The sequence below is a fragment of the Bos taurus genome, chromosome 17 (genome assembly GCF_002263795.3).
Source record: "Bos taurus isolate L1 Dominette 01449 registration number 42190680 breed Hereford chromosome 17, ARS-UCD2.0, whole genome shotgun sequence".
NCBI classification, from domain to species: Eukaryota; Metazoa; Chordata; class Mammalia; order Artiodactyla; family Bovidae; genus Bos; species Bos taurus.
Genome location: NC_037344.1, coordinates 68144125 through 68167580, shown reverse-complemented (window position 1 = coordinate 68167580; position 23456 = coordinate 68144125). Strand labels below are relative to the sequence as shown.

Here is a 23456-nt window from a genome sequence, read left to right as displayed (position 1 = left end):
GTAGTATATGTAAGAGTACCATGGATTTATGAGTAAGGATGATGATCTGGTTGGCAAATCTAAGAGTCTCTTATTTCTTCCACTTCCTCACGCCATGGTGAAAGCACCAAATTGTACTGAATGTCAAGAAAGCAGAGCACTCTCTCCACCTTGTGGACTTCCCTGGTGGCTCAGTGGTAAAGAATCCACCTGGCCAGTGCAGGAGACGTGGGTTTGATCCCTGGTTCAGGGAGATCCTCTGGAGAAGCAAATGGCAACCAACCCCAGTATTCTTGCCCAGGAAATCCCGTGGGTGAGAAACTTGGCAGGCTACAGTGCATGGAGTCACAAAGAGTCAGACATGTCTTAGCGACTAAACAACAACACTCTACCCTGTGGTGGGTTAATGGATGTTTTATTGGAGAATAAATGTAACTGTAGCTAGGCCAGGGCATGGTATGCTGAACAAGTACAGAGCAGAACAGTACCACAGATCTAATGGTAACGAATCTGCATGGATTCCCACCTCTCCTGTAAGGGACATGGTTATATAGCAGAAATATATTACTCAGAATGTCATCCAAGATCATCAGCTGCAGCTTTTGAAAAATGCAGATTTTCAGTTCCAACCCCCACATATACTGATTCAGGATCCTTGGAACAATGCCCAGAGATGGGCATATATGCTGCCTCTCCAGGTGATTCTGACACTTCCTAAAGTTTGAGCTTTATTGATGGAGCATATATTTGACTGAAGCAGAGCCATGATTAGTCAGGTGGGAGGGAGGGTCTGTAATATCAAAAACCTTCTTAGGTAACAATGAGAATTGAATAACGTAAACACCATCATGGAAAAAAGACAGAGATTCTGGAAAAAATGCATATATGCTAGAAAATCAGAATAATGTTATTTAGTGAGGCCTTTAAAAATGAACTTCTACCTTGTGAGTGCATTTGAAATGATTGTAATAATTGCAGAGAAATACATATGTGGCAACTCTTAGGTCAACAGTGTGCTTATCTTATAACACAGGCTCTGCAGGATGCCTTGAAAGTGGATTGTTCTTCATCTCCTGAGGACCGTTTGGGGAAGTCTGAAATGGAGTGCAGCCGTGAGGAGATGCGAACAGAAATGGAAGTTCTCAAACAGCAGGTGAGAAGTTGAAAGTGGAGCAATCTTGAGGAGAACTTAGGGCCTGTTGTTCATGTGCTGCTTTAGACATTTCTAGAAATCCTGCTTTTCACATTGTGTCAAAGGTTTTTGCATGTATTTAATTATAATTACCTAATTTTAAAGCTTTATGGGAAAATTTAGATCAACTAGTCCAACTCTCACACTTTATAAAAGACAAAATTGAATTTCAGATGGGTTGAGTGGCTTGCCCAAGAGCACACAACTTAAAAGAAGGGCATGCTAATTAACCTTTCACTGAAATTCTATTAGTGCTGGTTTCAGAGATTTTCACGCAGACACAATTTATTTCGAAGACACTATTAACCCAAACTCTGGACCTTTTCAGAAAATGGTAGCAGCTGGGGTGCTCCTCCATAGCCGCAGACCTTCCAGGCTTTGGAACAATGAGGGCAGTTTTAAAGGGAATACTCTGCACTGATCACAGAGGAGGCACATCTGTTTATCTACTCCCACATATGGATGGCACTGCCTGGGAATTTACTGACGAGTTATGGCTTCCTCCTTTCCACCCACCCTGCTTCACTCACTGTTGCCAAGTACACAGCAAGAGTCAAGGATGCTCTAATAAGCTCCTGCATGCATCAGGGGCACAGGGCTATGGCACATAGCACTGCCTAAACTACCGGAGCCTAGATTCAGTTCATCTAGCTGTAACTGGGGAGGAGGCAATGGCACCCCACTCCAGTACTCTCGCCTGGAAAATCCCATGGACGGAGGAGCCTGGTAGGCTGGAGTCCATGGGGTCGCTGAGGGTCGGACATGACTGAGCAACTTCACTTTCACTTTTCACTTTCCTACATTGAAGAAGGAAATGGCAACCCACTCCAGTGTTCCTGCCTGGAGAATCCCAGGGACGGGGGAGCCTGGTGGGCTGCTGTCTATGGGGTCGCACAGAGTCAGACACAACTGAAGCGACTTAGCAGCAGCAGCTGGAACTGGCTTAGCCACGGGGCCACTCAAGCATATCACATCTCTTTTCCTATGAGAGGTAAAATGAACTAATATAGGTAAAAGGCTGGAACAGTTCAAGGTGATATTGATAAATACAGGAATTCCAATCCTCGAAGCACACATTGTTGGTGATATATTAACAATGGCAGGTTGCAGGGCAGGATGTCATAGAATGAAGAGTGGATATGTATGATTTTCTGCTGTCCCTGGGAGTAACTTTTTGGCTGTTTTTCTCTGAGCAAGTGCCAATTACAAGGAAATCTTGATGCAATACATAGAGAAATTGAGCAACTGTGATATTGTTATTCACGTTACTCTTATTACTTCACAGAATGTAACCTATTTATAAATCTAAACTATCCAGAGCATTTGACGTAAAACTGGATCTTTTTCTTCTATCAACTCCATTTGAATAATCTGCTTCATTACATTCAGGATCAAATACACAGCTTAAAAATAAACCCATGGAGAGAATAAGGGTACAGTCAGAGTGTTAAAACTCTGCTAGATTCTCAACCCCTGAAGTATCATTGGCACAAGCCAGGATTCCTCTGAATAAAGGACTGCTTATGTTCAGACACTCGAGTCATCTTCATTGCTCTCACATAATGTAAATTTCACGCAGGAGAGTTGCTCTTACATGCAGTGTTTACAGCAATGGTTTAGTTTGTATTTGATAGAGACAGTGGCAAGTATTCTTTTTTCATAACCCCCAAGAGTAGACCAGAATTAATCTCCTTCATTTTTGGCCCTTTTGATAGCTTTCTGCGTTCATATTTTAACTGTGCACATTTCTAACTGGATACCTACCATCATTATACCACCAAGTGCTGCATGAAACTCTAGAGGATTTAAATTCACAAAGAAACTGAGCTTGAATTGGCCACCTAAGTGATGACATCACTATAAGTGTGTTCTGGTCTAATCAATGGGCTTCTCCCACTTTAGTTGCCTCTGGTAATTGTTTATTAATTATACATTGATTAAACTGTATCTGTGCCTAAGACTGCTACTCTCAACAAAAAAAAGCCAACACCAGAAAACAAAATGTCAGCTTGACTGCGTGTAGTTCTTTTGCAATGCTTCTGATGAAAAAAGGCTTGAAATTAAATATGTATATCTGCATATAGAGCTATATAAAATGTTTCATTTTTTCCTCTCTTGCCTATTACTCTTTGTTCTATTATTATTAACATAAAATTGATAACACTGTAGTTAAAATTTGTTGCACTGTTGGTGATGATGGTGCAATGTGGTTTAACGTTAATAGACAAACATCTAACTGGTAGGTTCTCATGTAAGTTATAATTTAAATCTAGTTTTAGAGGAATTCCTTTGCTTCACTCCTTAAGCTTCATTTGTTTTCATAACTCCACATTCTAGTCTTCAAGCCACCAATCAACACCATGCCAATTAAAACAAACAATAATTAAATCTGTTCTGGGGCAGGGTTGTTTTGATTACTTTTCTACAATATTTGGAGTACCTCTCAAGAGGCATTCCACTAAAATATTCCTCTTTTTTTATGATATGTGCCCACAGTTACTTATAAAGGGCAACTCTGGTGAATGTCCTTTAACAAACATCCCTTGCTTTCCCACATACATGAGCCTTTCATTTTTAACTTGTGCTCAACTTATAATTTCTGTTTAGAAACTTTGACATGTCAGTATTCAGTGGCTTCGCTTAGCTATTGTCAGTAAACTGACTGAAGAACTTCAAGCAATATTTATATGTCAAAGCCTTGTTTTAGAGATGAATGATTTGTTCCAAAACAGTGACACTTAACATTGATGGAGTCGGGGCGGGGGGGGGGGGGGGGTCAAGTTTTCCTCACAGTCACGTAATATGCAATAGAAATATTGGTGAAAGGATTTTTTTCAAAATATCCATGAATTTACTTATGAATTACTGCTCAATGAGAAAAAAGTTGAGGAAGTGCCATTCTAAACAAACTAAAAGACAAAATTATAGTCACAGGTATCAAGATGGAGTCCCACCATAAAGAAATATTCATGAAAAGAGGACATCCATGTCAGATTGGACAAACCCAGACAGCATCTCTTCTGAACTCATTTAAATGGCTTAAGAGAAAAGGAAGCTAGCAGTAACAGCATGTTAATATTTCCTAGGTGCAAATATATGAAGAAGACTTCAAAAAGGAGCGATCAGACCGAGAAAGACTTAAGCAAGAAAAAGAGGAGCTACAGCAAATTATTCAGACTTCTCAATCCCAGTTGAACAGGCTGAATTCTCAGGTATAAGTTCAAATAACCTTTGCCAGCATATATGTATTTTATATTTATTTTCTCATTAAAAAATCAAGATATTTCGGCTTCTGTTAATGGCCATTTTTTTTTTTTTTTTTTGAGAAATTAGCATCTGGGATGAAATCATTTGTAAACAATTTTGTAAAGAGATGAAAATGACTGGCGATTCCTTTGAACTTAAGTATATTAAAGAGTTATCCAAGAAATTGGATTCCAAAGTCTTTTACAAAATCCAATTCTTTTGATCTTTTTTCTCATAATATTTATCTTGGTAGAATGAGAGTTGGAACTAAATAACACTTAAATTCAAAGACGAAATACTCCAATACATTAAAGTTGTTTCTAAATTCTTACCATTTTTCTTTGAAGGACTACATTGGAATGTTCCTATCTTCCAAAAACATGCATAATGAATGTCGTTTATATATCTAGTGAGACCAAGAATTTTGTTCAGTGGGTTCCCAGATTTAATGTAACTGGAGCGCTCTCAAGGAAGCCAGATAATATAAGCCACTTTATTAGAACAGAATATTAACTGTAAGCATGCTAAAATTAAGTGCAATAGAATTTATTAAACACAGACTCAAGAAGTTGCCATAATGAGTAAATATTGATGTTAATGAGGGAAATATAGCTAACACAATTTAGGCTTAAGATAAGAAAAGAGAAGTCGCTCAGTCGTGTCCGACTCCTAGCAACCCCATGGACTGCAGCCTACCAGGCTCCTCCATCCATGGGATTCTCCAGGCAAGAGTACTGGAGTGGGGTGCCATTGCCTTCTCCGTAAGATAATAAAAGGAACCACTAAATTTTTAATTTGCAAAATTGTGTAATGTGTTTCAATAGATAGGAAATTGTTGTGAGACATGCTGTGACAGCTCTGTAAGTTCAAAATTCTTAGTCTCAGAGGAGATTTTAAACTTTTTGTCATACTCTTCTTCCTAATACAAAATAGATTGTGAATTAAATTCTTTGTTTCTTCTTTGACATCTTTTTTAAGGATTAACTTTAAATTCCTAATTTCACATGGAAAATTATTTGGAACAACCATTTCCTTTCTAAGAAATTGGAAGGAATAAAATAATGGTAAAAACATAATAAAATGCTTTTTCTAAAAGTAATTCATGCAACCTACTTTTATAACAGTGGGTGAGAAATGTTCTGATTATTCTTAGAAAATTGCTCTCAATTTTTATGTCTTACATGCAGTACTGTCTTAATTTCTTTGAACTTGTCACTGCACAAATCATTTTACTACCTGACATATTTTAATTTTATTCATTCTACTACATTAAATCAGATTGATGATAAATATTTACCTAGATTGGCAATGTTCTTCCCATTATAGAAACTCTAGTACAGCTAGAAACACACAATCATCTATTTGTGTTATAGACTATAATCCACAGTAACTTTCTGTGTCATCTGTAATTTTTGTTTGATATCAACAAAATGAATGTGTTGTTTAATCACAGTGCTGTATAACTGTGCTTATGAACTAAAGGAGGATGTTAGTAATATGTTAAAACTATCAAAATTTTCTTTATAATGATAGTACAAGCATTTATTCTTCAAAAGTCTCATTTACTGAGGTAAAAGTATGATAGAATTCACAAAATGTAATAGATGATGTAACAATCTGTGTTAAATGTATTAACAGCAGATTAAATGCCATTATGGCATTATATTATATAATAGAGTACTTATTTGAGTAGTATATTACCTGTGGTCCAAATGGACCACTTGACCAAAGGAATTTTTAGGTCAAATCCATCTGTTTTGACCTAGTTGCTTACATACCAGAGTGTATTCCTCCTATCTCTGAGGATGGTGATTCCTCCTATCAACTCCTATTGAAAGGTTGTTGTTGAATCACACGAAGACACTGGGATTCTTGGCCCCCGGAGGAGAAGAATTCAATCTGGGACCAGAGATGAGGCTTGATCGCTCAGAGCTTTTGTATAATAAAGTTTTATTAAAGTATAAAGGAGATAGAGAAAGCTTCTGACATAGGCATCAGAAGGGGGCAGAAAGAGTACCTGCTTGCTAGTGTTAACAATGAAGTTATATAATCCAAAGAATGTCTGGAGGTTGTAAAGACCTCATCAGACCTACTCCCATAATTTACATTTTAAGATAACAGAATTAGCCAGAAGGTTTAATCCAGAGACTGTCCTCAGGCAGGATACATTATTGTTATATAATCCTAGGGAATGTGGAGAAAGAAAAAAAGTTTGTCCTTTCTTCCTCCTTGAGAATTCCAGACCCCTCTCTCCTTGGGAACCCCTAGACTCCTTATCAACCTACCTAGGAACTGACTCTCTCACTATCACTGCCTCCTATCATTTAAGGCAATGACTGGTAAAAATAGTGTGGCAAAGTGAAAGATGCTTAGGAGAAATCTAAGGATAAGAAAGTCTGATGTTCATGCCTGCTTTAACAGTTGGTGAGGACCTTGAGTAAATATTGAACTTTTTCCTGTACTTCCTTTTCTTCATCTGTAAAATGACAAAATTGAATTAGATGATCTCTAAAGTGTTTCATGTAATTCCAAAATTTCTGTCTCTAAAATAAGTTGGTTAACTTCTCTCACCATATGCGTGCTAAGTCGCTTCACTTGTGTCCAATTTTTTGTGCCCCTCTGGACTGTAGCCCTCCAGGCTCCTCTGTCCATGTCTTCTCGAGGCAAGAATACTAGAGTGGATTGCCACGATTTCCTCCAGGGAATCTTCCCAACCCAAAGATCAAACCCGAGTCTCTTAAGCCTCCTGCATACGCAGGCAGGTTCTTTACCACCACCATGCTGCTGCTGCTGCTAAGTCACTTCAGTCGTGTCCGACTCTGTATGACCCCATAGATGGCAGCCCACCAGGCCCCGCCGTCCCTGGGATTCTCCAGGCAAGAACACTGAAATGGATTGCCATTTCCTCCTCCAATGCCTGAAAGTGAAAAGTGAAAGTGAAGTCGCTCACCACCACCATACTCACCTGTAAAATATAATGATACTTGCCTCATGACTTCACAAGGTTATTCTCAGGATTAAGTGAAAAAAACAAAATCTATTCAAAAACATCCAGCCCAAGTCATGGCTCACAGGTATTTCATAAATAGTTTATTGGAAGGGAGAATTTATAATAGTTTCATTTAGTTTTATAATTAGCCTGCCACATTCAGCACCTCGTGATATCTAATTTTGATGCTTTCTTTCTGCAAGACATTTTGCTATATGCTTTGAAGGAACTAAAAAATAATCCACGCTACGAAAAGGCCCACAGTATAGTGAGGGGAACCTGTATAATCTATCCTCGTTGTTTGCAGGTTCCAATTTTGTGAATTCACCTACTCGCTAAAATATATTTGTCACCCCCAAAATCAATTCTTGGACCACATTTAAGTTCATTTGTGAACTTGCGCAGAGCAGCAAAATACTTGACCTCCTAACACACTTATTCCCAGTGGAAGTCCAAAAGGTGACGCTGCCTTCTTCTTTCAGCTCTCGTTCTATAAAAAGTATTCTTTTCATGGTCTATTTAGTGCCACATTTTTCACATTTTTGAGCTTTTTGTTGGGGATCTCATTTTTTAATGGCCCTCAAGCTAGTGCTGAAGTGCTATCCAGTGTTCCTAAGGGCAGGAAGGCTGCAAACTGCCTACTGGAGAAAAGATATGTGTCAGATAAGCTTCATTCAGGGATGAATATAGCGCTATTGTTTACGGATCTATAGTACTTACTAAACTTCATGGCAAATAGATGGGGAAACAATGGAAACAGTGACAGACTTTATTTTCTTCACCTCCAAAATCACTCTGGATGGTGACTGCAGCCATGAAATTCAAAGACGCTTGCTCCTTGGAAGAAAAGCAATGACAAACCTAGACAGCATATTAAAAAGCAGAGACATTATTTTGCCTACAAAGGTCCATATAGTCAAAGCCATGGTTTTTCCAGTAGTCATGTACAGATGTGAGAGCTGGACAATAAAAAAGTCTGAGTGCCAAAGAACTGATGCCTTTGAACTGTGATGCTGGGAAGACTCTTGAGAATCCCTTGGACAGCAAGTATTGACAGTGGTCAATACTGAAGGAAATCAACCCTGAATATTCATTGGAAGGACTGATGCCGAAGCTGAAGCCCCAATACTTCAGCCACCTGATGTGAAGAGTTGGCTCATTGGAAAAGGGCTCTGATGCTGGGAAAGATAGAAGGCAGAAGGAAAAGGGGATGACAGAGGATGATATGGTTGGATGGCATCACTGACTCAATGATATGAGTTTGAGCAAGCTCCAGGAGATGGTGAAGGGCAGGGAAGCCTGGTGTGCTGCAGTCCATGAGGTCACAAAGAGTCAGACACTACTGAGTGACTGAACACCAAATAAGGTATCTTTAACAGAAACACACATAAAACAAGATTATGTATTGATTGATTAACAAAAATGGCATGACCAGTGGCTGGTAGGAACCTAAGCCTGCATTTCCCTGGGAGCAGTGATTCAGTATTTGCTACTTCAGTGTTCATGCTTACTTTATAGAATATAACTACTGTGAATCAGGAGAATTGACTGAACATAGTGCACACTGGAGTACAAAAAGTACATGTAATAAATGTGAGACCCTATATGGGAGGACCAAAGGAGAGAATCCTTAATTCAGTTTTCTGTTGATGAGCAGGGCTGTGGATTAAAGATTTACTGAGCATGGCCCTGCCCATCAGAACAAGACCCAGGTTCCCCCTCAGTCAGTCTCTCCCATCAGGAAGCTTCCATAAGCCTCTTATCCTTCTCCATCAGAGGGCAGACAGACTTAAAACCACAATCACAGAAAACTAACCAATCTGATCACATGGACCACAGCCTTGTCTAACTCAATGAAACTATGAGCCATGCCATGTAGGGCCACCCAAGACGGGCGGGTCATGGTGGAGAGGGCTGACAAAATGTGGTCCACTGGAGAAGGGAATGGCAAACCACTTCAGTGTTCTTGCCTTGAGAACCCCATGAACAGTATGAAAAGGCAAAGAGATAGGACACTGAAAGATGAACTCCCCAGGTTGGTAGATGCCCAATATGCTACTGGAGATCAGTGGAGAAATAACTCCAGAAAGAATGAAGGGATGGAGCCAAAGCAAAAACAACACCCAGTTGTGGACATGACTGGTGATGGAAGTAAAGTCCGACGCTGTAGAAAGCAATATTGCATAGGAACCTGGAATGTTAGGTCCATAAATTAAGGCAAATTAGAAGTGGTCAAACAGGAGATGACAAGAGTGAACATCAACATTTTAGAAATCAGCAAACTAAAATGGAATGGAATGAGTAAATTTAACTCAGATGACCATTATATCTACTACTGTGGGCAAGAATCCCTTAGAAGAAATGGAGTATCCATCATAGTCAACAAAAGAGTCCAAAATGCAGTACTTGGATGCAATCTCAAAAATGACAGAATGATCTCTGTTCATTTTCAAGGCAAATTATTCAATATCACAGTAATCCAAGTCTATGCCCTGACCAGTAATGCTGAAGAAGCTGAAGTTGAATGGTTCTATGATGACCTACAAGACCTTCTAGAATTAATACCCCCCCAAAGATGTCCTTTTCATTATAGGGGACTGGAATGCAAAGGTAGGAAGTCAAGAAACACCTGGAGTAACAGGCAAATTTGGCCTTGGAGTAGAGAATGAAGCAGGGCAAAGGCTAATAGAGTTTTGCCAAGAGAACACACTGGTCATAGCAAACACCCTCTTCCAACAACACAAGAGAAGACTCTACACATGGGCATCACCAGATTGTCAATACTGAAATCGGATTGATTATATTCTTTGCAGCTAAAGATGGAGAAGCTCAATACAGTCAGCAAAAACAAGACTGGGAGCTGACTGTGGTTCAGATCATGTACTCCTTATTGCCAAATTCAGACTTGAAGAAAGTAGGGAAAACCACTAGACCATTCAGGTATGACCTAAATCAAATCCCTTACGATTATACAGTGGAAGTGAGAAATAGAATCAAGGGACTAGATCTGATAGAGTGCCTGATGAACTATGGACGGAGGTTCGTGACATTGTACAGGAGCCAGGGATCAAGACCATCCCCAAGAAAAAGAAATGCAAAAAGGCAAAATGGTTGTCTGAGGAGGCCTTACAAATAGCTGAGAAAAGAGAAGTGAAAGGCAAAGGAGAAGAGGAAAGATATGCCCATTTGAATGCAGAGTTCCAAAGAAAAACAAGAGTGAAGAAAGCCTTCCTCAGTGATCAATGCAAAGAAAGAGAGGAAAACAATAGAATGGGGAAAACTAGAGATCTCTTCAAGAAAATTAGAGATACAAAGGGAACATTTCATGCAAAATGGGGACAATAAAGGGCAGAAATGTTATGGATCTAACAGAAGCAGAAGATATTAACAGGTGGCAAGAATATACAGAAGAACTATACAAAAAAGATCTTCACAACCCAGATAATCACAATGGTGTGATCACTCACCTAGAGCCAGACATCCTGGAATGCAAAGTCAAGTGGGCCTTAGAAACCATCACTATGAACAAAGCTAGCAGAGGTGATGGAATCCAGTTGAGCTATTTCAAATCCTAAAAGATGATGTTGTGAAAGTGCTGCACTCAATATGCCAGCAAATTTGGAAAACACAACAGTGGCCACAGGACTGGAAAAGGGCAGCTTCCATTCCAATCCCCAAAAAAGGCAATACCAAAGAAATTCAAACTACCAAACAACTGCACAGATCTCACACGCTAGCAAAGTAATACTCAAAATTCTCCAAGCCAGGCTTCAACAGTACATGAACCAAGAACTTCCAGATGTTCAAGCTGGATTTAGAAGAGGCAGAGGAACCAGAGATCAAATTGCCAACATCCACTGGATCATAGACAAAGCAAGAGAGTTCCAGAAAAACATCTATTTCTGCTTTATTGACTATGCCAAAGCCTTTGACTATGTGGATCACAATAAACTGTGGAAAATTCTGAAAAACGTGGGAATACCAGGCCACCTGACCTGCTTCCTGAGAAATCTGTATGCACGTCAAGAAGCAACAATTAGACCTGGACATGGAACAACAGACTGGTTCCAAATAGGAAAAGGAGTACATCAAGGCTGTATATTGTCACCCTGCTTATTTAACTGATATGCAGAGTACATCATGAGAAACACTGGGCTGGATGAAGCACAAGCTGGAATGAAGATTGCTGGGAGAAATATCAATATCCTCAGATATGCAGATGACACCACCCTTATGGCAGAAAGCAAAGAAGAACTAAAGAGTCTCTTGATGAAAGTGAAAGAGGAGAGTGAAAAATTTGGATTTAAACTCAACATTCAGAAAAATAAGATCATGGCATCTGGTCCCATCACTTCATGGCAAACAGATGGGGAAACAATGGAAACGGTGACAGACTTTATTTTGGGGGGATCCAAAATCATTGTGGATGGTGACTGCAGCCATGAAATTTAAAGACGCTTGATCCTTGGAAGAAAAGCTATGACCAACCTAGAGAGCATATTAAAAAGCAGAGACGTTACTTTGCCGACAAAGTCCACCTAGTCAAAGCTATGGTTTTTCCAGTAGTCATGTATGGATGTGAGAGTTGGACTATAAAGAAAGCTGAGCACCAACGTATAGATGCTTTTGTACTATGGTGTTGGAGAAGACTCTTGAGAGTCCCTTGGACTGCAAAGAGATCCAACCAGTCCATCCTAAAGATCAGTCCTGGGTATTCATTGGAAGGACTGATGTTGAAGCTGAAACCAATACTTTGGCCACCTGATATGAAGAACTGACTCATTTGAAAAGACCCTGATGTTGGGAAAGATTGAAGGTGGGAGGAGAAGGGGATGACAGAGGATGAGATGGTTGGATGGCATCATTGACTCAACGGACATGAGTCTGAGTAAACTCCAGGAGTTGGTGATGGACAGGGAGGCCTGGAATGCTGCAGTCCATGGGATTGCAAAGAGTCGGACATGACTGAGAGACTGAACTGAACTGAAAGGAGAGAATAATTCCATAGGTGGGACTTGGAAAGGATTCATATGGCTCAGATGGTGAAGAATCCATCTGCAATGCAGGAGACCTGGGTTCAGTCCCTGGGTTTGGAAGATCCTCTCAAGAAGGGAATGGCTACCCATTCCAGTATTCTTTCCTGGAAAATTCCAGGGATAGAGGAGCCTGGTGGGCTTTAGTCCATGAAATCACAAAGAATTGGACATAACTGAGTGGCTAACACTTTCACTTTCACTTCAGGGATGACAACAGCATGACTAAAGAGTGCAAGAAAAACCAGCTTTCCTTAGATGTGTCAGATGTTGGGGGAACTCAGGGGAGATGACTCCGCCAGATGAAGTATACCAGTGTGACTTTGAACAAGTTACTCAGCATCTCATACCTCAGTGACCTCTTCTGCAAAATAGGAATATAAATTTTAAGTACCATTTAGAGGTATTGGAGGCTTGAATGTGAGTTATTAAGTATAAAGCACTTAGATCAGTGTCTGGCATGTATTAAGTGCATGTGCAACTTCTAAAATTTATTGTGGAAACTTTTGACTATACAATTGACTGTACAATTACATTCAATAAGCAGTAGAAGCTATTTATATACCCACATCTATGTCTATATCTACATTCACACCTAGATCCAAATACATCAACCTAAAACAGAATTGCAGTGGTCACAATAATTTGGAATAACAATTTTAAAATACCCAACTTTGCAAACTTCATTTGAAAATTTCACAATAGAACCAATTTATGCCTGGAAAATCCAAAACTCAACTATTTTTATTGGTATTATTGTTAGGGCTTCACCCCTTGGATTTCTGAGCAGATCCCTGCCAACTGGGCCAGGAGTTGCTGTTTCTGATACACAAATGCTTTTGTCTTGTCCACAGATAAAAGCCTGTCAGATGGAGAAAGAAAAACTAGAGAGGCAATTAAAACAGGTATGTTGATCCTTACTCACAACTTCTTGTCATGTTAGAAGGGCCGACTCTGAGTTTTACTCACATTTATTCCCAAATGCAGCAGTTTCTCGTGGTCCCAATTAAAGGCAAATTCAAGTTCTGCTACAGAGGGCCTAGGACAACTCATGCTCTTCATTATCAATTAAAATGTCAGTGGAGAGATAATACTTAGGTACCAAGACCTCTCGACCCCAACACTCAAGAAAAGCACGTGCTTTACAGAATAGGTTTCAACAGGAGCACACGTCTTAGTGTGTGTTCATGCAGGTAGAAATTTCTTCATAGAGTACAAATACCTGAGAAATATATTTCCTTGATAGTTCATACAGTTGCTTACAAAACAGTTGAAAACAACATCAAAGATGTCTTCTGCCTTCTTTTGAGAAAGAATATCTTCTTGGGCATTAGAGCATTCCATTCCATTGGTTCTCTAGTAGACTTAGGAATGAATATTATTTCTCTTAATTCCTCATTTCCTCTCTGGACATTAGTTATATTGGAGTCTCTGGCTGCAGTTTAAGAAAATTTGTTTTATGACTTAAAGATTGGTTCTTCTTAAGTGAGGACTCTGTGAAGATAACTCAGAAGCATAAAGTTAACTCTATATACGTTTTCAGGTATTTTTAGTATCTTCAACATGGAAAAACAACTATAGTTTCACTTTGAATAAAATTTGGCCTATGGCTTCATCTGTCTCAGTATCTGCATTGACAGACCTCCTATCTTGAATTTAGATTATGCCAGATTTAGGCTAAACCTTAAGATTTCAACCAAACCTCGGGGTTTTATAAAGCAAGGGTCAGTGTGACTCCCCAGTTGCACCTGCTTTCGGTAAACTAACAGCATTCTTCTCCTCAGATGTGTTTCCCAACCTGTAACTGCGGCTGGAATTTCCACCTGAGGGATCCATACCTACTAATGGACCCTGGGGCTGTGCAGAACCTACAGAAGCACCCAGTAAGTAAAAGCCTCCATTCCAACCATCAAGTTCTATGTCTCTGCTGCTAAGTTGCTGCTAAGTCGCTTCAGTCGTGTCCAACTCTGTGCGACCCCATAGACGGCAGCCCACCAGGCTCCCCCGTCCCTGGGATTCTCCAGGCAAGAACACTGGCGTGGGTTGCCATTTCCTCCAATGCATGAAAGTGAAAGTGAAGTCACTCAGTCACGTCCAACTCTTCGCGACCCCATGGACTGCAGCCCACCAGGCTCCTCCGTCCATGGGACTTTCCAGGCAAAAGCACTGGAGTGGGGCGCCATTGCCTTCTCCGACTAATACTCTCTTTTGATAGAAATGATGTCTGTCTCTGGGATACTGGCACATATTATTTTCTACAAAAAGAGCCTCTATTTATCTTAGCCTCTGATTTGCAGAGTTACAGTGGTCAATGTACACTCTAAGTATCTTTGAAACTCTGCATATACAGGACATATAGATATGAATACATTCACTGAAAGGTATCAAATTGAGCTAAAATTCCATGAACAAACATACCATTTGATATGGGTCATTTTTAATGACACACCTGATTCTACCAAAGAAGACATTTCTGTGTATAAAGAAAAGCAAAGTGAACACAATAAAACAGTCTGGGAGATGCCTTTTTCAGTTGTAAATTTATATTCAACTACTGTGAATATGGTTACATCTGTGCAAAATAGTCTTTGACATTTTCCAATTGAAAGGGTATTCTTAAAGGATTCAAGAAAAAGTGACCCACTTAAGTTGCTTTCTATGGCTGTGTCTACCCAGGCAAAATGAAGTGAACAGTGAAGCAATTATTTGTGAGTGGAATTGATTTGAACAGTCAACCTGAATAAGTCAGACCCAAAACACCCTCCCTTTCCTTCTCAATGGCAGTATTCCACCCACCCTCCCCCATGGTCTGGAAATTTGTCTCTATTCTCTATTTCGCCTACATAGACAGAATCATTATGCAGGAAATAAATCATGCGTTTTTCTTCATTTTGGATTAGCTCAGACAATCTCTTTTCCCTTAATTATTATTAACCATATTTCTGATTATGCAAAGAATCTGAAATTTTAACTGGGCTTTTCCTAGGAGAACAGTAAAGGAGTTCAGAGTTGCCTGAAACTTCTCACACTTTTTGTATTTGAGGCTTTTGACTCAAAAGCCCTTTTCCAAATCAGGAGATAATTACTGTTTGGGTGGTGGAAGGATGTCAGAATTTAATGAGCATCTCTTATTTGACCCTGGTGTGACACAGTGCACAGATGAGAATTTGGTTCTTTTTGTGTTGCTGATGATCGCTGCTTCTGTCTGCTCTCCCCCCTCCATTTTTTTTTTTTCTTTACCTGTTTACTTACTTTTTTCTTTTCATTAGAAACATTTCTGGGAATCTCCAAACACAACTATCATTCTAATTTTTTTTTTCAGAATATAGAAGGAAATTAATATTGTGGGAAACATAAAGAGATAAAAATTTACTAAGGAGTTTAGTTGTCTACAGGTTAGGGAATTGGGGGGAAATGCTCTTGTGGAAGGTTAACTAGAAAACCAATGAGTCATTCAAATTTTCCTGGAAGTAAAAATGACTGTATACTTCAAATCTTCAAGAAGACAGAAATTCACCTACTACAAAAGCACATGAGTCTTTTCCTATCAATTACAAGCAATAAGGCAGTCCAGATCCCATAAAATCATCACAAAATAAAGGTCTGTATTTGAAACCAGATTCCAAGTCATGTAATGGCTACATTTTCAAGCAGTATTCAGTTAAACAAAATCTCAGTATAAGGATAAAAATTACAGAAACTCATAGAGTTCATTTAAAAATAATATTTCATGTTTCATGCTTATTTCTAAGCCTGAATTAAAGCCCATGCAATAGTGTTTGTAAAATTATGATATATTCACCTTCTTTTGGCAGCTGCCCTGGAATATAAAACTGAGGCTCACGTCACTTATCCAGTGTTATTTGAGACATTTAAAAATAAATGAGGAGATGAAAAACAGAGATGATCTCATATCCTCTCTTAGTTTTTTCATGGACCAAGAGGAGCCAAGAGCCTAGGTGTCTGAGTGAGGGTAAAGTGGAGTCAGACTGCACCAGATCCAGTATTTCTTAGCATCTTGTCAGGGTGCTTGTCAGGAACTGAAATTTTAGGCTACTTTCAGTGGTCTGGCAGCCCTGTAAAATACTCCCTATTGGCTGGTTGTTAGAGAAAATGTTCCTGAGTTATTTTCAGGTGGTAATTGAATAATAGAACAAAAGCTTTGTGTTCACTGTGTCTTGGGGAGAGAGGTAGAGGAAGCAGGGACCAGCATCTGGAGCAGGAAGACAGACCAACCTCCTGGGTAAAGCTGAGACTACTCTTTTCTAAGTGGGTAAATACAATATTCTGGCCTTGGACCTATATTTTGAAATTCAGGTCTATCGTTTATATTTTGTTTGTCTGTGTTCAGTCGTGTCCGACCTTTGCAACCCCATGGGTTGTAGCCACCAGGTTCCTCTGTCCATGGAATTTTCCCAGCAAGAACACTGGAGTGGGCTGTCATGTCCTCCTCCAGGGGATCTTCCCAACCCAGGGATCAAACCCACATCCTGAACTGGCAGGCAGATTCTTTACTACTTGATCCACCTGGAAAGCCCATCAGTTCAGTTCAGTTGCTCAGTCGTGTCCGACTCTTTGCGACCCCATGAATCGCAGCACGCCAGGCCTCCCTGTCCATCACCAACTCCCGGAGTTCACTCAGAGTCACGTCCATCGAGTCAGTGATGCCATCCAGCCATCTCATCCTCTGCGTCCCCTTCTCCTCCTGCCTTCAATCTTTCCCAGCATCAGGGTCTTTTCAAATGAATCAGGTCTTCACATCAGGTGGCCAAAGTATTGGAGCTTCAGCTTCAACATCAGGCCTTCCAATGAACACCCAGGACTGCCCATAGTTTATATTTATTTCACTGCAATTCATTTGACAGGTTTCCTGAGGTTCAATATCTAGCTGTTCTTAATTGGCGTACATCTAGGAGAAATTCCAAGAGAAGAATCCCAGTGCGCCCTGTCTTCTCACTGCCTCTCTAGTCTAAACTATGTAAGCAATTTAGAACAGTTTCTGCAGAGGAACATACCAAAGGAAAGTTTTTCCCTGCTTTCCCATCCTGAGCCTCCATAAGCCATGCCCTCATGGCTGAGATTTCTTCCTTGAACCAGTGGAAAACATTCAACTTGGACATTTTTGTCTTTTGGTCTTCCTGTTACCTCCTGTGTGAGGGTTTTAAAAAAGAGCATTTGTTGATGATAAATTCTTTTATTTATGGGCTATAGTACGTTTTTACAAATGTGTTTATACTTCTGCACATATTCAAAACACATCTGTTTCAAAAAAAAAAAGTCAGAATCCCAAATTCTGACCAAACACTTAGTGGATGTAGGAGGGGGGTGGGTCAGGAGATGATAACAGTGATCAGGGAGATAAGGGAGCAACAGGTTTGGGTAGCAACTACTTTTGTGTTGCCTGGGTAATAAAGCCACATAGAACAGCTATATTTTTAACAGGCCACCGTGTTTGCCTTGCAGCGCATATTGCTATAATAATGGTTTATTGTTCCACACAGCCAGACGACCAGTGGTATGCTCCTGACCAGTTTCCGCCAGATGTGCAGCACAAGGCAAGTGGTAAGACCACAGCTGGATTGAGAATTCTTTCATGTTTACATTTCAATAGGATCTTTGGGGGGGATGTTTACTCGACATGCATTCACTTGGACTTGGGGAGGACCCACTATAAAGTTGTGTTGCATACGCAACTCTAACATGATGCGCCTGGAGTTAAATCAAACTCCTTTAGAAAAAGAAAATGCTTGAGTGCAGAAATGCATGGATCTCAGTTCTGACTTCTATTCCTATTCCGTCTCAGAGTCAGTATTCCAGCTGGGGTTAGAGATTCCAGCAGAGCTCTGTTATACCAATAACAGCACAAAGTTCTGTGATTCTACTACAAAGTGCAGATGCACATCACTCTTTCAGGCTGAGGTTGCTAGACACATACTTCAAATGTCACTGGCAGACAGACAGACAGACGAAACCAAAAGCTTAGGGCCGTGTTCCCTAATGACTAAATGTCAGACTCCAAGTTTAGGCCAGAGTTGCCCACAACACCCACTCTTAAGTGTGCTTGAAAACAGTAAAAAGTCACTTACAAAGTACTCACAAATAAGAATACTCTTTTGTCTTATTTTTCTCTGGTTTATCACGCTCCTCTTTCTTTTCAGAACCTGCTAGACATTCTGCTTCTTGCTTCTCTGCTCTCATGAGGCCACCCAGAAGTGGGCTGAATAAACTGGGCTATAATCATAATCCCATTTCTGTTCTCATCACACGCAATCAAAACTCAGCAATGTCTGCTACATGCTTAAAAATTGCAACGTGACCCACACCTGGAACTCTTTAAGTAGTTAGTATCCAGATACTGGAATCCATCTAGAAAAGCTGAAAACGAGCCATAGTCCAGTTTCAGGCCATGCTTGAAATGTTTTCTCCTTTAGTTCATATCTGAGGGCACAGAATTCTAGTTTCCAGTACAAGGAGTCCAGTAGGGAGTGGAAGTACGGGCCAGGGATACCATATGTAGTTTCTCCGGTTGGGAACTTCACAAGTCCAGGGGCTTTTCATGGTAGTCTGCATAAACAGAGCTCCCTACAGTTGTGCAGTACACAACCTTGACAGCTGCACACAGAAGCAGTGGGAGTGGCAAAGGCCATAACTAACAGTAGCATTATGTAGAAGAAAGGTAAAGAGTGAGAACTCTGTAATAAAATGTCTATATATTTATCAGAAAACTGTAGTACTTTCTTTTTTCTTTTCTACTACTAATATAACCATTGTCTTTAATGAGGTTCTTGGGTTCAAGTCTTAATGGAGAACTTTTAATTGAAAAGCATGCTATTAACCATAATGGTCGTTGCATAATGTCTATGTTTTTGAAATCCATTATTATACAATAGCTGAGTTGCCACCCAATTATAATTTCCCATTTTATATGATATTGATCTGGAATGAATATTAAACATGTTTTCTCCTGCTGCTGCTGCTGCTGCTAAGTCGCTTCAGCTGTGTCCGACCCTGTGTGACCCCATAGACGGCAGCCCACCAGGCTCCCCTGTCCCTGGGATTCTCTAGGCAAGAACACTGGAGTGGGTTGCCATTTCCTTCTCCAATACATGAAAGTGAAAAGTGAAAGTGAAGTCGCTCAGTCGTGCCCAACTCTTCGCAACTCCATGGATTGCAGCCCACCAGGCTCCTCCATCCATGGGATTTTCCAGGCAAGAGTACTGGAATGGGGTGCCATTGCCTTCTCCATTTTCTCCTGAGTTGGAGTTTAATCACTAGACAAAAAATTATACAGTAGAAAATTCAATAATATCATGAAGCCATTTATATATCACTATTATATTCATCTTGGACAAATATCCTAGAACCTAATAACTATATAAAACAGGAATGAATTGTGATGACCTTCAGAAACTAAATAATATGCAAATATATAATTTTATAGTCAGTGTGTGAGACCAACTGATTTTTGTCTATTTGGTAAGAAATATAGAGCTTTGTGATGTAAAACATGTTGTGTGACATGGTCTACAGATGTAAAATTACAATGAAAAATTAGCCTTTATTATGTAGCAACCTGAGTACTTTTAAAACATTGTTTTAATCTTCACAACAATGCTATAAAGTGACCATTTTACAGATGAGGAAACTGATTAGGAAGATTTAGCCCTGGAATTAGATTTCAGGTACATTAAGACTTCCAAACCTGTGTTTTGAATCACATCCTATAGTGCCCTTGAAAACCTACCTCTCTCGCTATATTAAGCATTTTCTAAAATGATAGATATAAAAATGACAATTGGGGTCTTATCGTGGATAGTTATGGGACTAGTACCTAACCCTCAATAATTTCCTCTTCCTAGGAAGTCATAGCGTGCATTATCTGTGCTTCTCATTCGACATTTAGACTCTCACAGGTAAAAGACACAGTGCTATGTAAGAATGTGCTTAGTCGCTCAGTTGTGTTCAACTCTTTGCAATCCCATGGACTTTAGCCCACCAGGCTTCTCTGCCCATGGGATTCTCCAGGCAAGAATACTGGAGTGGGTTGCCGTGCCCTCCTCCAGGGGATCCTCGAAGCCCAGGGATCAAACCCAGGTCTCTCACATTGTAGGCGGATTCTTTCCTGACTGAGCCACCAGGGGAGCCCACTTAAGAATAAGTGCATAATAAATGTGTCATAAGATAAAAATCTTGCTTGAGCAGTCCTGGCAGAAACTGAAGGGATATTACCATTTGAAACCTGACCTCCATACCAACACAGCTCTGCAGCTATCTGTGGCTTGTCTATAGCAGGGAAAGGGTTGATCATGACCAGAGGACCATCATAGAGAGAAACTCCTTACTTAAAAATCTACCTGCTCCTCTTCTAGTTTCCAAAGCTGATGCTATTTCCAAGGTCAAGCCAGGTCTTGAGACTTGGCAGAAGCTCTGAAATCACCCTGTCACAGACATTGCATGTACCATTAATTAATTTCAGTAATGATTCTTGTTAGTTTTTGTTTCATTTAATTGGAAAGCTCCTTTTGCTTTGTAGAACCAATGCAGTTGCTCAGAATGCTTGAAAATAATTTTGTGGTATTGTTTAAAATATATAGGTTTTAAAATCTTTTTATTATAAAGATATTTCTATTGTCTCATTATATGACTAATATATTTATTCTCCACTATTCAAGAATATAGTGCTAGTCAATATGGCCTGTGTTTGGGGCCAGAAATACCAAAATTCAAGCTGTAGGAAGAAAATTGAGTAGAAAAATGAGACTCTTTTTGATAATCTATAAACAGAAACTATTTCTGAAAATTGCTCTAAGTTTTACTCATATAATAAATACTTTAAATATTTTGTTTAAATAAAAAGGATCCTTTTAAAAATATGGATATTTAAATTAATGTTAATTAGTACATGTGCTTTATAGATTGTCCTAGTTCTTGGTTTTTATTAATTTCTTATGCTCATGACAGATCTATTTTTCTGACCCCAATATATTTAGGATATTTTTATCTTAGCATCTTCCTTTGTGATTCCTCTTATTATAATTTAACCTTAAATAGTGACTCTGATTTTTACACATGGAGCCTTCTGATTTTTCAAAGGTATAGTGGGTGCAAAAGAAAGTGAAATTGAAGTCACTCAGTCATGTCCAACTCTTTGTGACCCATGGACTGTAGTCGGCCAGTCTCCTCCATCCTTGGGATTTTCCAGGCTAGAATACTGGAGTGGGTTGCCATGCCCTCCTCCAGGGGATCTTCCTGACCCAGGGGTCGAACCCAGGTCGCCCACATTACAGGCAGACTCTACCATCTGAGCCACCAAGGAATCCCAAAATATGTCGATCTTCCTATTAATAAATGAAGCTGGAAGGCCAGTATCAACTTTAGAACCCTGAGATTTCAGTCAGCTCTGTGCCAGAACACAGTGGCATGGAATGATCTGGGCAGTGCCCCCACCCGTGCCCTTTCACCCTCCCCCTGGGAGGGGTCTGGAGTGTGACTTTGAGAACAGCCCAGCGGGCATATCCCAACTTCATCCATATACCCCTCACTTAACAGAAGAGGACCACATGGAGCCTGGAAGCAGACCCAGGGTCGCCTGGCAGAGAACCTGTGGGTCTGCCTGCAGGTGCTGGGGCTTGTTCTAAAGGGAGGCAGGCTCCCTTAGTGAAGGGGAGTCTGGCTGGAGGAGGGCCAGAGCTGGGTCCTCTGAAGACGGGAGGAGACACAGGAAAGGGCTCCCTGGCTGAGCAGTAAGGTCAGCAGGTATTTAGTATACATGGGACAGTCGTCGGCTCAGCCTTGCTCTCAGTTACAGCCGTGGTTATTTTAGAGTGCTTTGGGGACACACTGAAAAGCAAATCTTTTAGAGCTAAAGATTTAAATAAAGGTTTCAAATCTTTGAGAGTTTCCTGGCTTTTTCTCTGCATAGGATTAAGTAATGGCATTTTTCTACTTTGAAGTCCACAGATGTTAATGGGTTACAGTTTCTGTTTAAATGTGTGATTTTACAAAGAATATTTCAATCTCATTTTATCCATTATCAGAATGGAATGCAAAATGATTTCCATGTTTCCAAAACAATTATGGCACAGTAGAGTTACTATAGCCTTGAAAACACATTGCTGCCTCCTTTCTGAAATGTTAGAAGGCTATGGTTTTTGACTGTATTTTATGCTGATCACTTCTGTACCTTCCAAAATTCTCATATGGTGTAGAGTTAAAGTTTGTCTAATAAGCTGTTCAGTCCTTACATATTTGGAACGCGTGAACATAGGCATGCAAGATTGTGTTGTAAGCAAACATCATTATTTCTTTATAATACAGAAGATCAAAGCCCAACCATTCTAACTGGCCTTTACCAATGTCAAGTAATAAGTAATTAATAGAATAATGGCTGAATTCGTTTCCTAGGACGACCACAACAAAATACCACAAACTAGGTGTCTTATTGCATCAAAAATTTGTGCTCTCACATAATTTATTCTCAGAAGTAGAAGTCCGAAATTTACGTGTTGACAAGAGTCAAGCTCCCTTTAGAGCCTGCAGGGAGGGGAGGGTCCTTCCTTGCGTCTTTCAGCTTTTAGTCATCCCAGATGTTCCCTGGTTGGGACAGCATAATCTGAATCTGTGTCTATTTTCTTCATGTGGCTATCTTCCCTTTGTGTCTGTGTCTCGATTTTCCCCTTCTTATATATATAAGGACACCAGTCATATTGGATTAGGCTAATCCAGTATAGCCTTATGTTAATCTGCAAAGCCCCTATTCCCAAATAAGGACATGTTTACAGGGTAAGGACTTAAACATATCTTTTAAAGAGGGCACAGTTCACCCTATAACACTGACTATACGCCAGAAACTATTTTAGGTGCTTTATGTTTATTATCTCATCAAAACCTTATAGCAACTGTGTGAAATGAGGACTGTCGTTGTCCTGTTTTGCAAACGTGGAGACTGAGGAGCAGAAAGATCATGTAACTTGTCGAACCCCACTTGGCTGGAACGCAGACACGCCCGCACAGTCGA

The 23456-nt window shown here is 40.0% G+C and overlaps 1 protein-coding gene and 1 long non-coding RNA gene across 2 annotated transcripts in view; one reads left to right on the top strand and one right to left on the bottom strand.

The window, feature by feature from the left end:
* The window catches only part of LOC101903066 (uncharacterized), a 172592-nt gene that overhangs the window by 62083 nt on the left and 87053 nt on the right, over window positions 1–23456 (bottom strand). The window lies entirely within an intron of this gene.
* Window positions 1–23456, top strand: part of TNIP3 (TNFAIP3 interacting protein 3) — a 63682-nt gene that overhangs the window by 35207 nt on the left and 5019 nt on the right. Inside the window, exons 7-11 of the mRNA XM_024977811.2 lie at window positions 1013–1132; window positions 4258–4383; window positions 13294–13344; window positions 14224–14322; window positions 17941–18001. Coding sequence (XP_024833579.2) covers window positions 1013–1132; window positions 4258–4383; window positions 13294–13344; window positions 14224–14322; window positions 17941–18001 — 457 coding nt within the window. The remainder of the gene's footprint in view (window positions 1–1012; window positions 1133–4257; window positions 4384–13293; window positions 13345–14223; window positions 14323–17940; window positions 18002–23456) is intronic.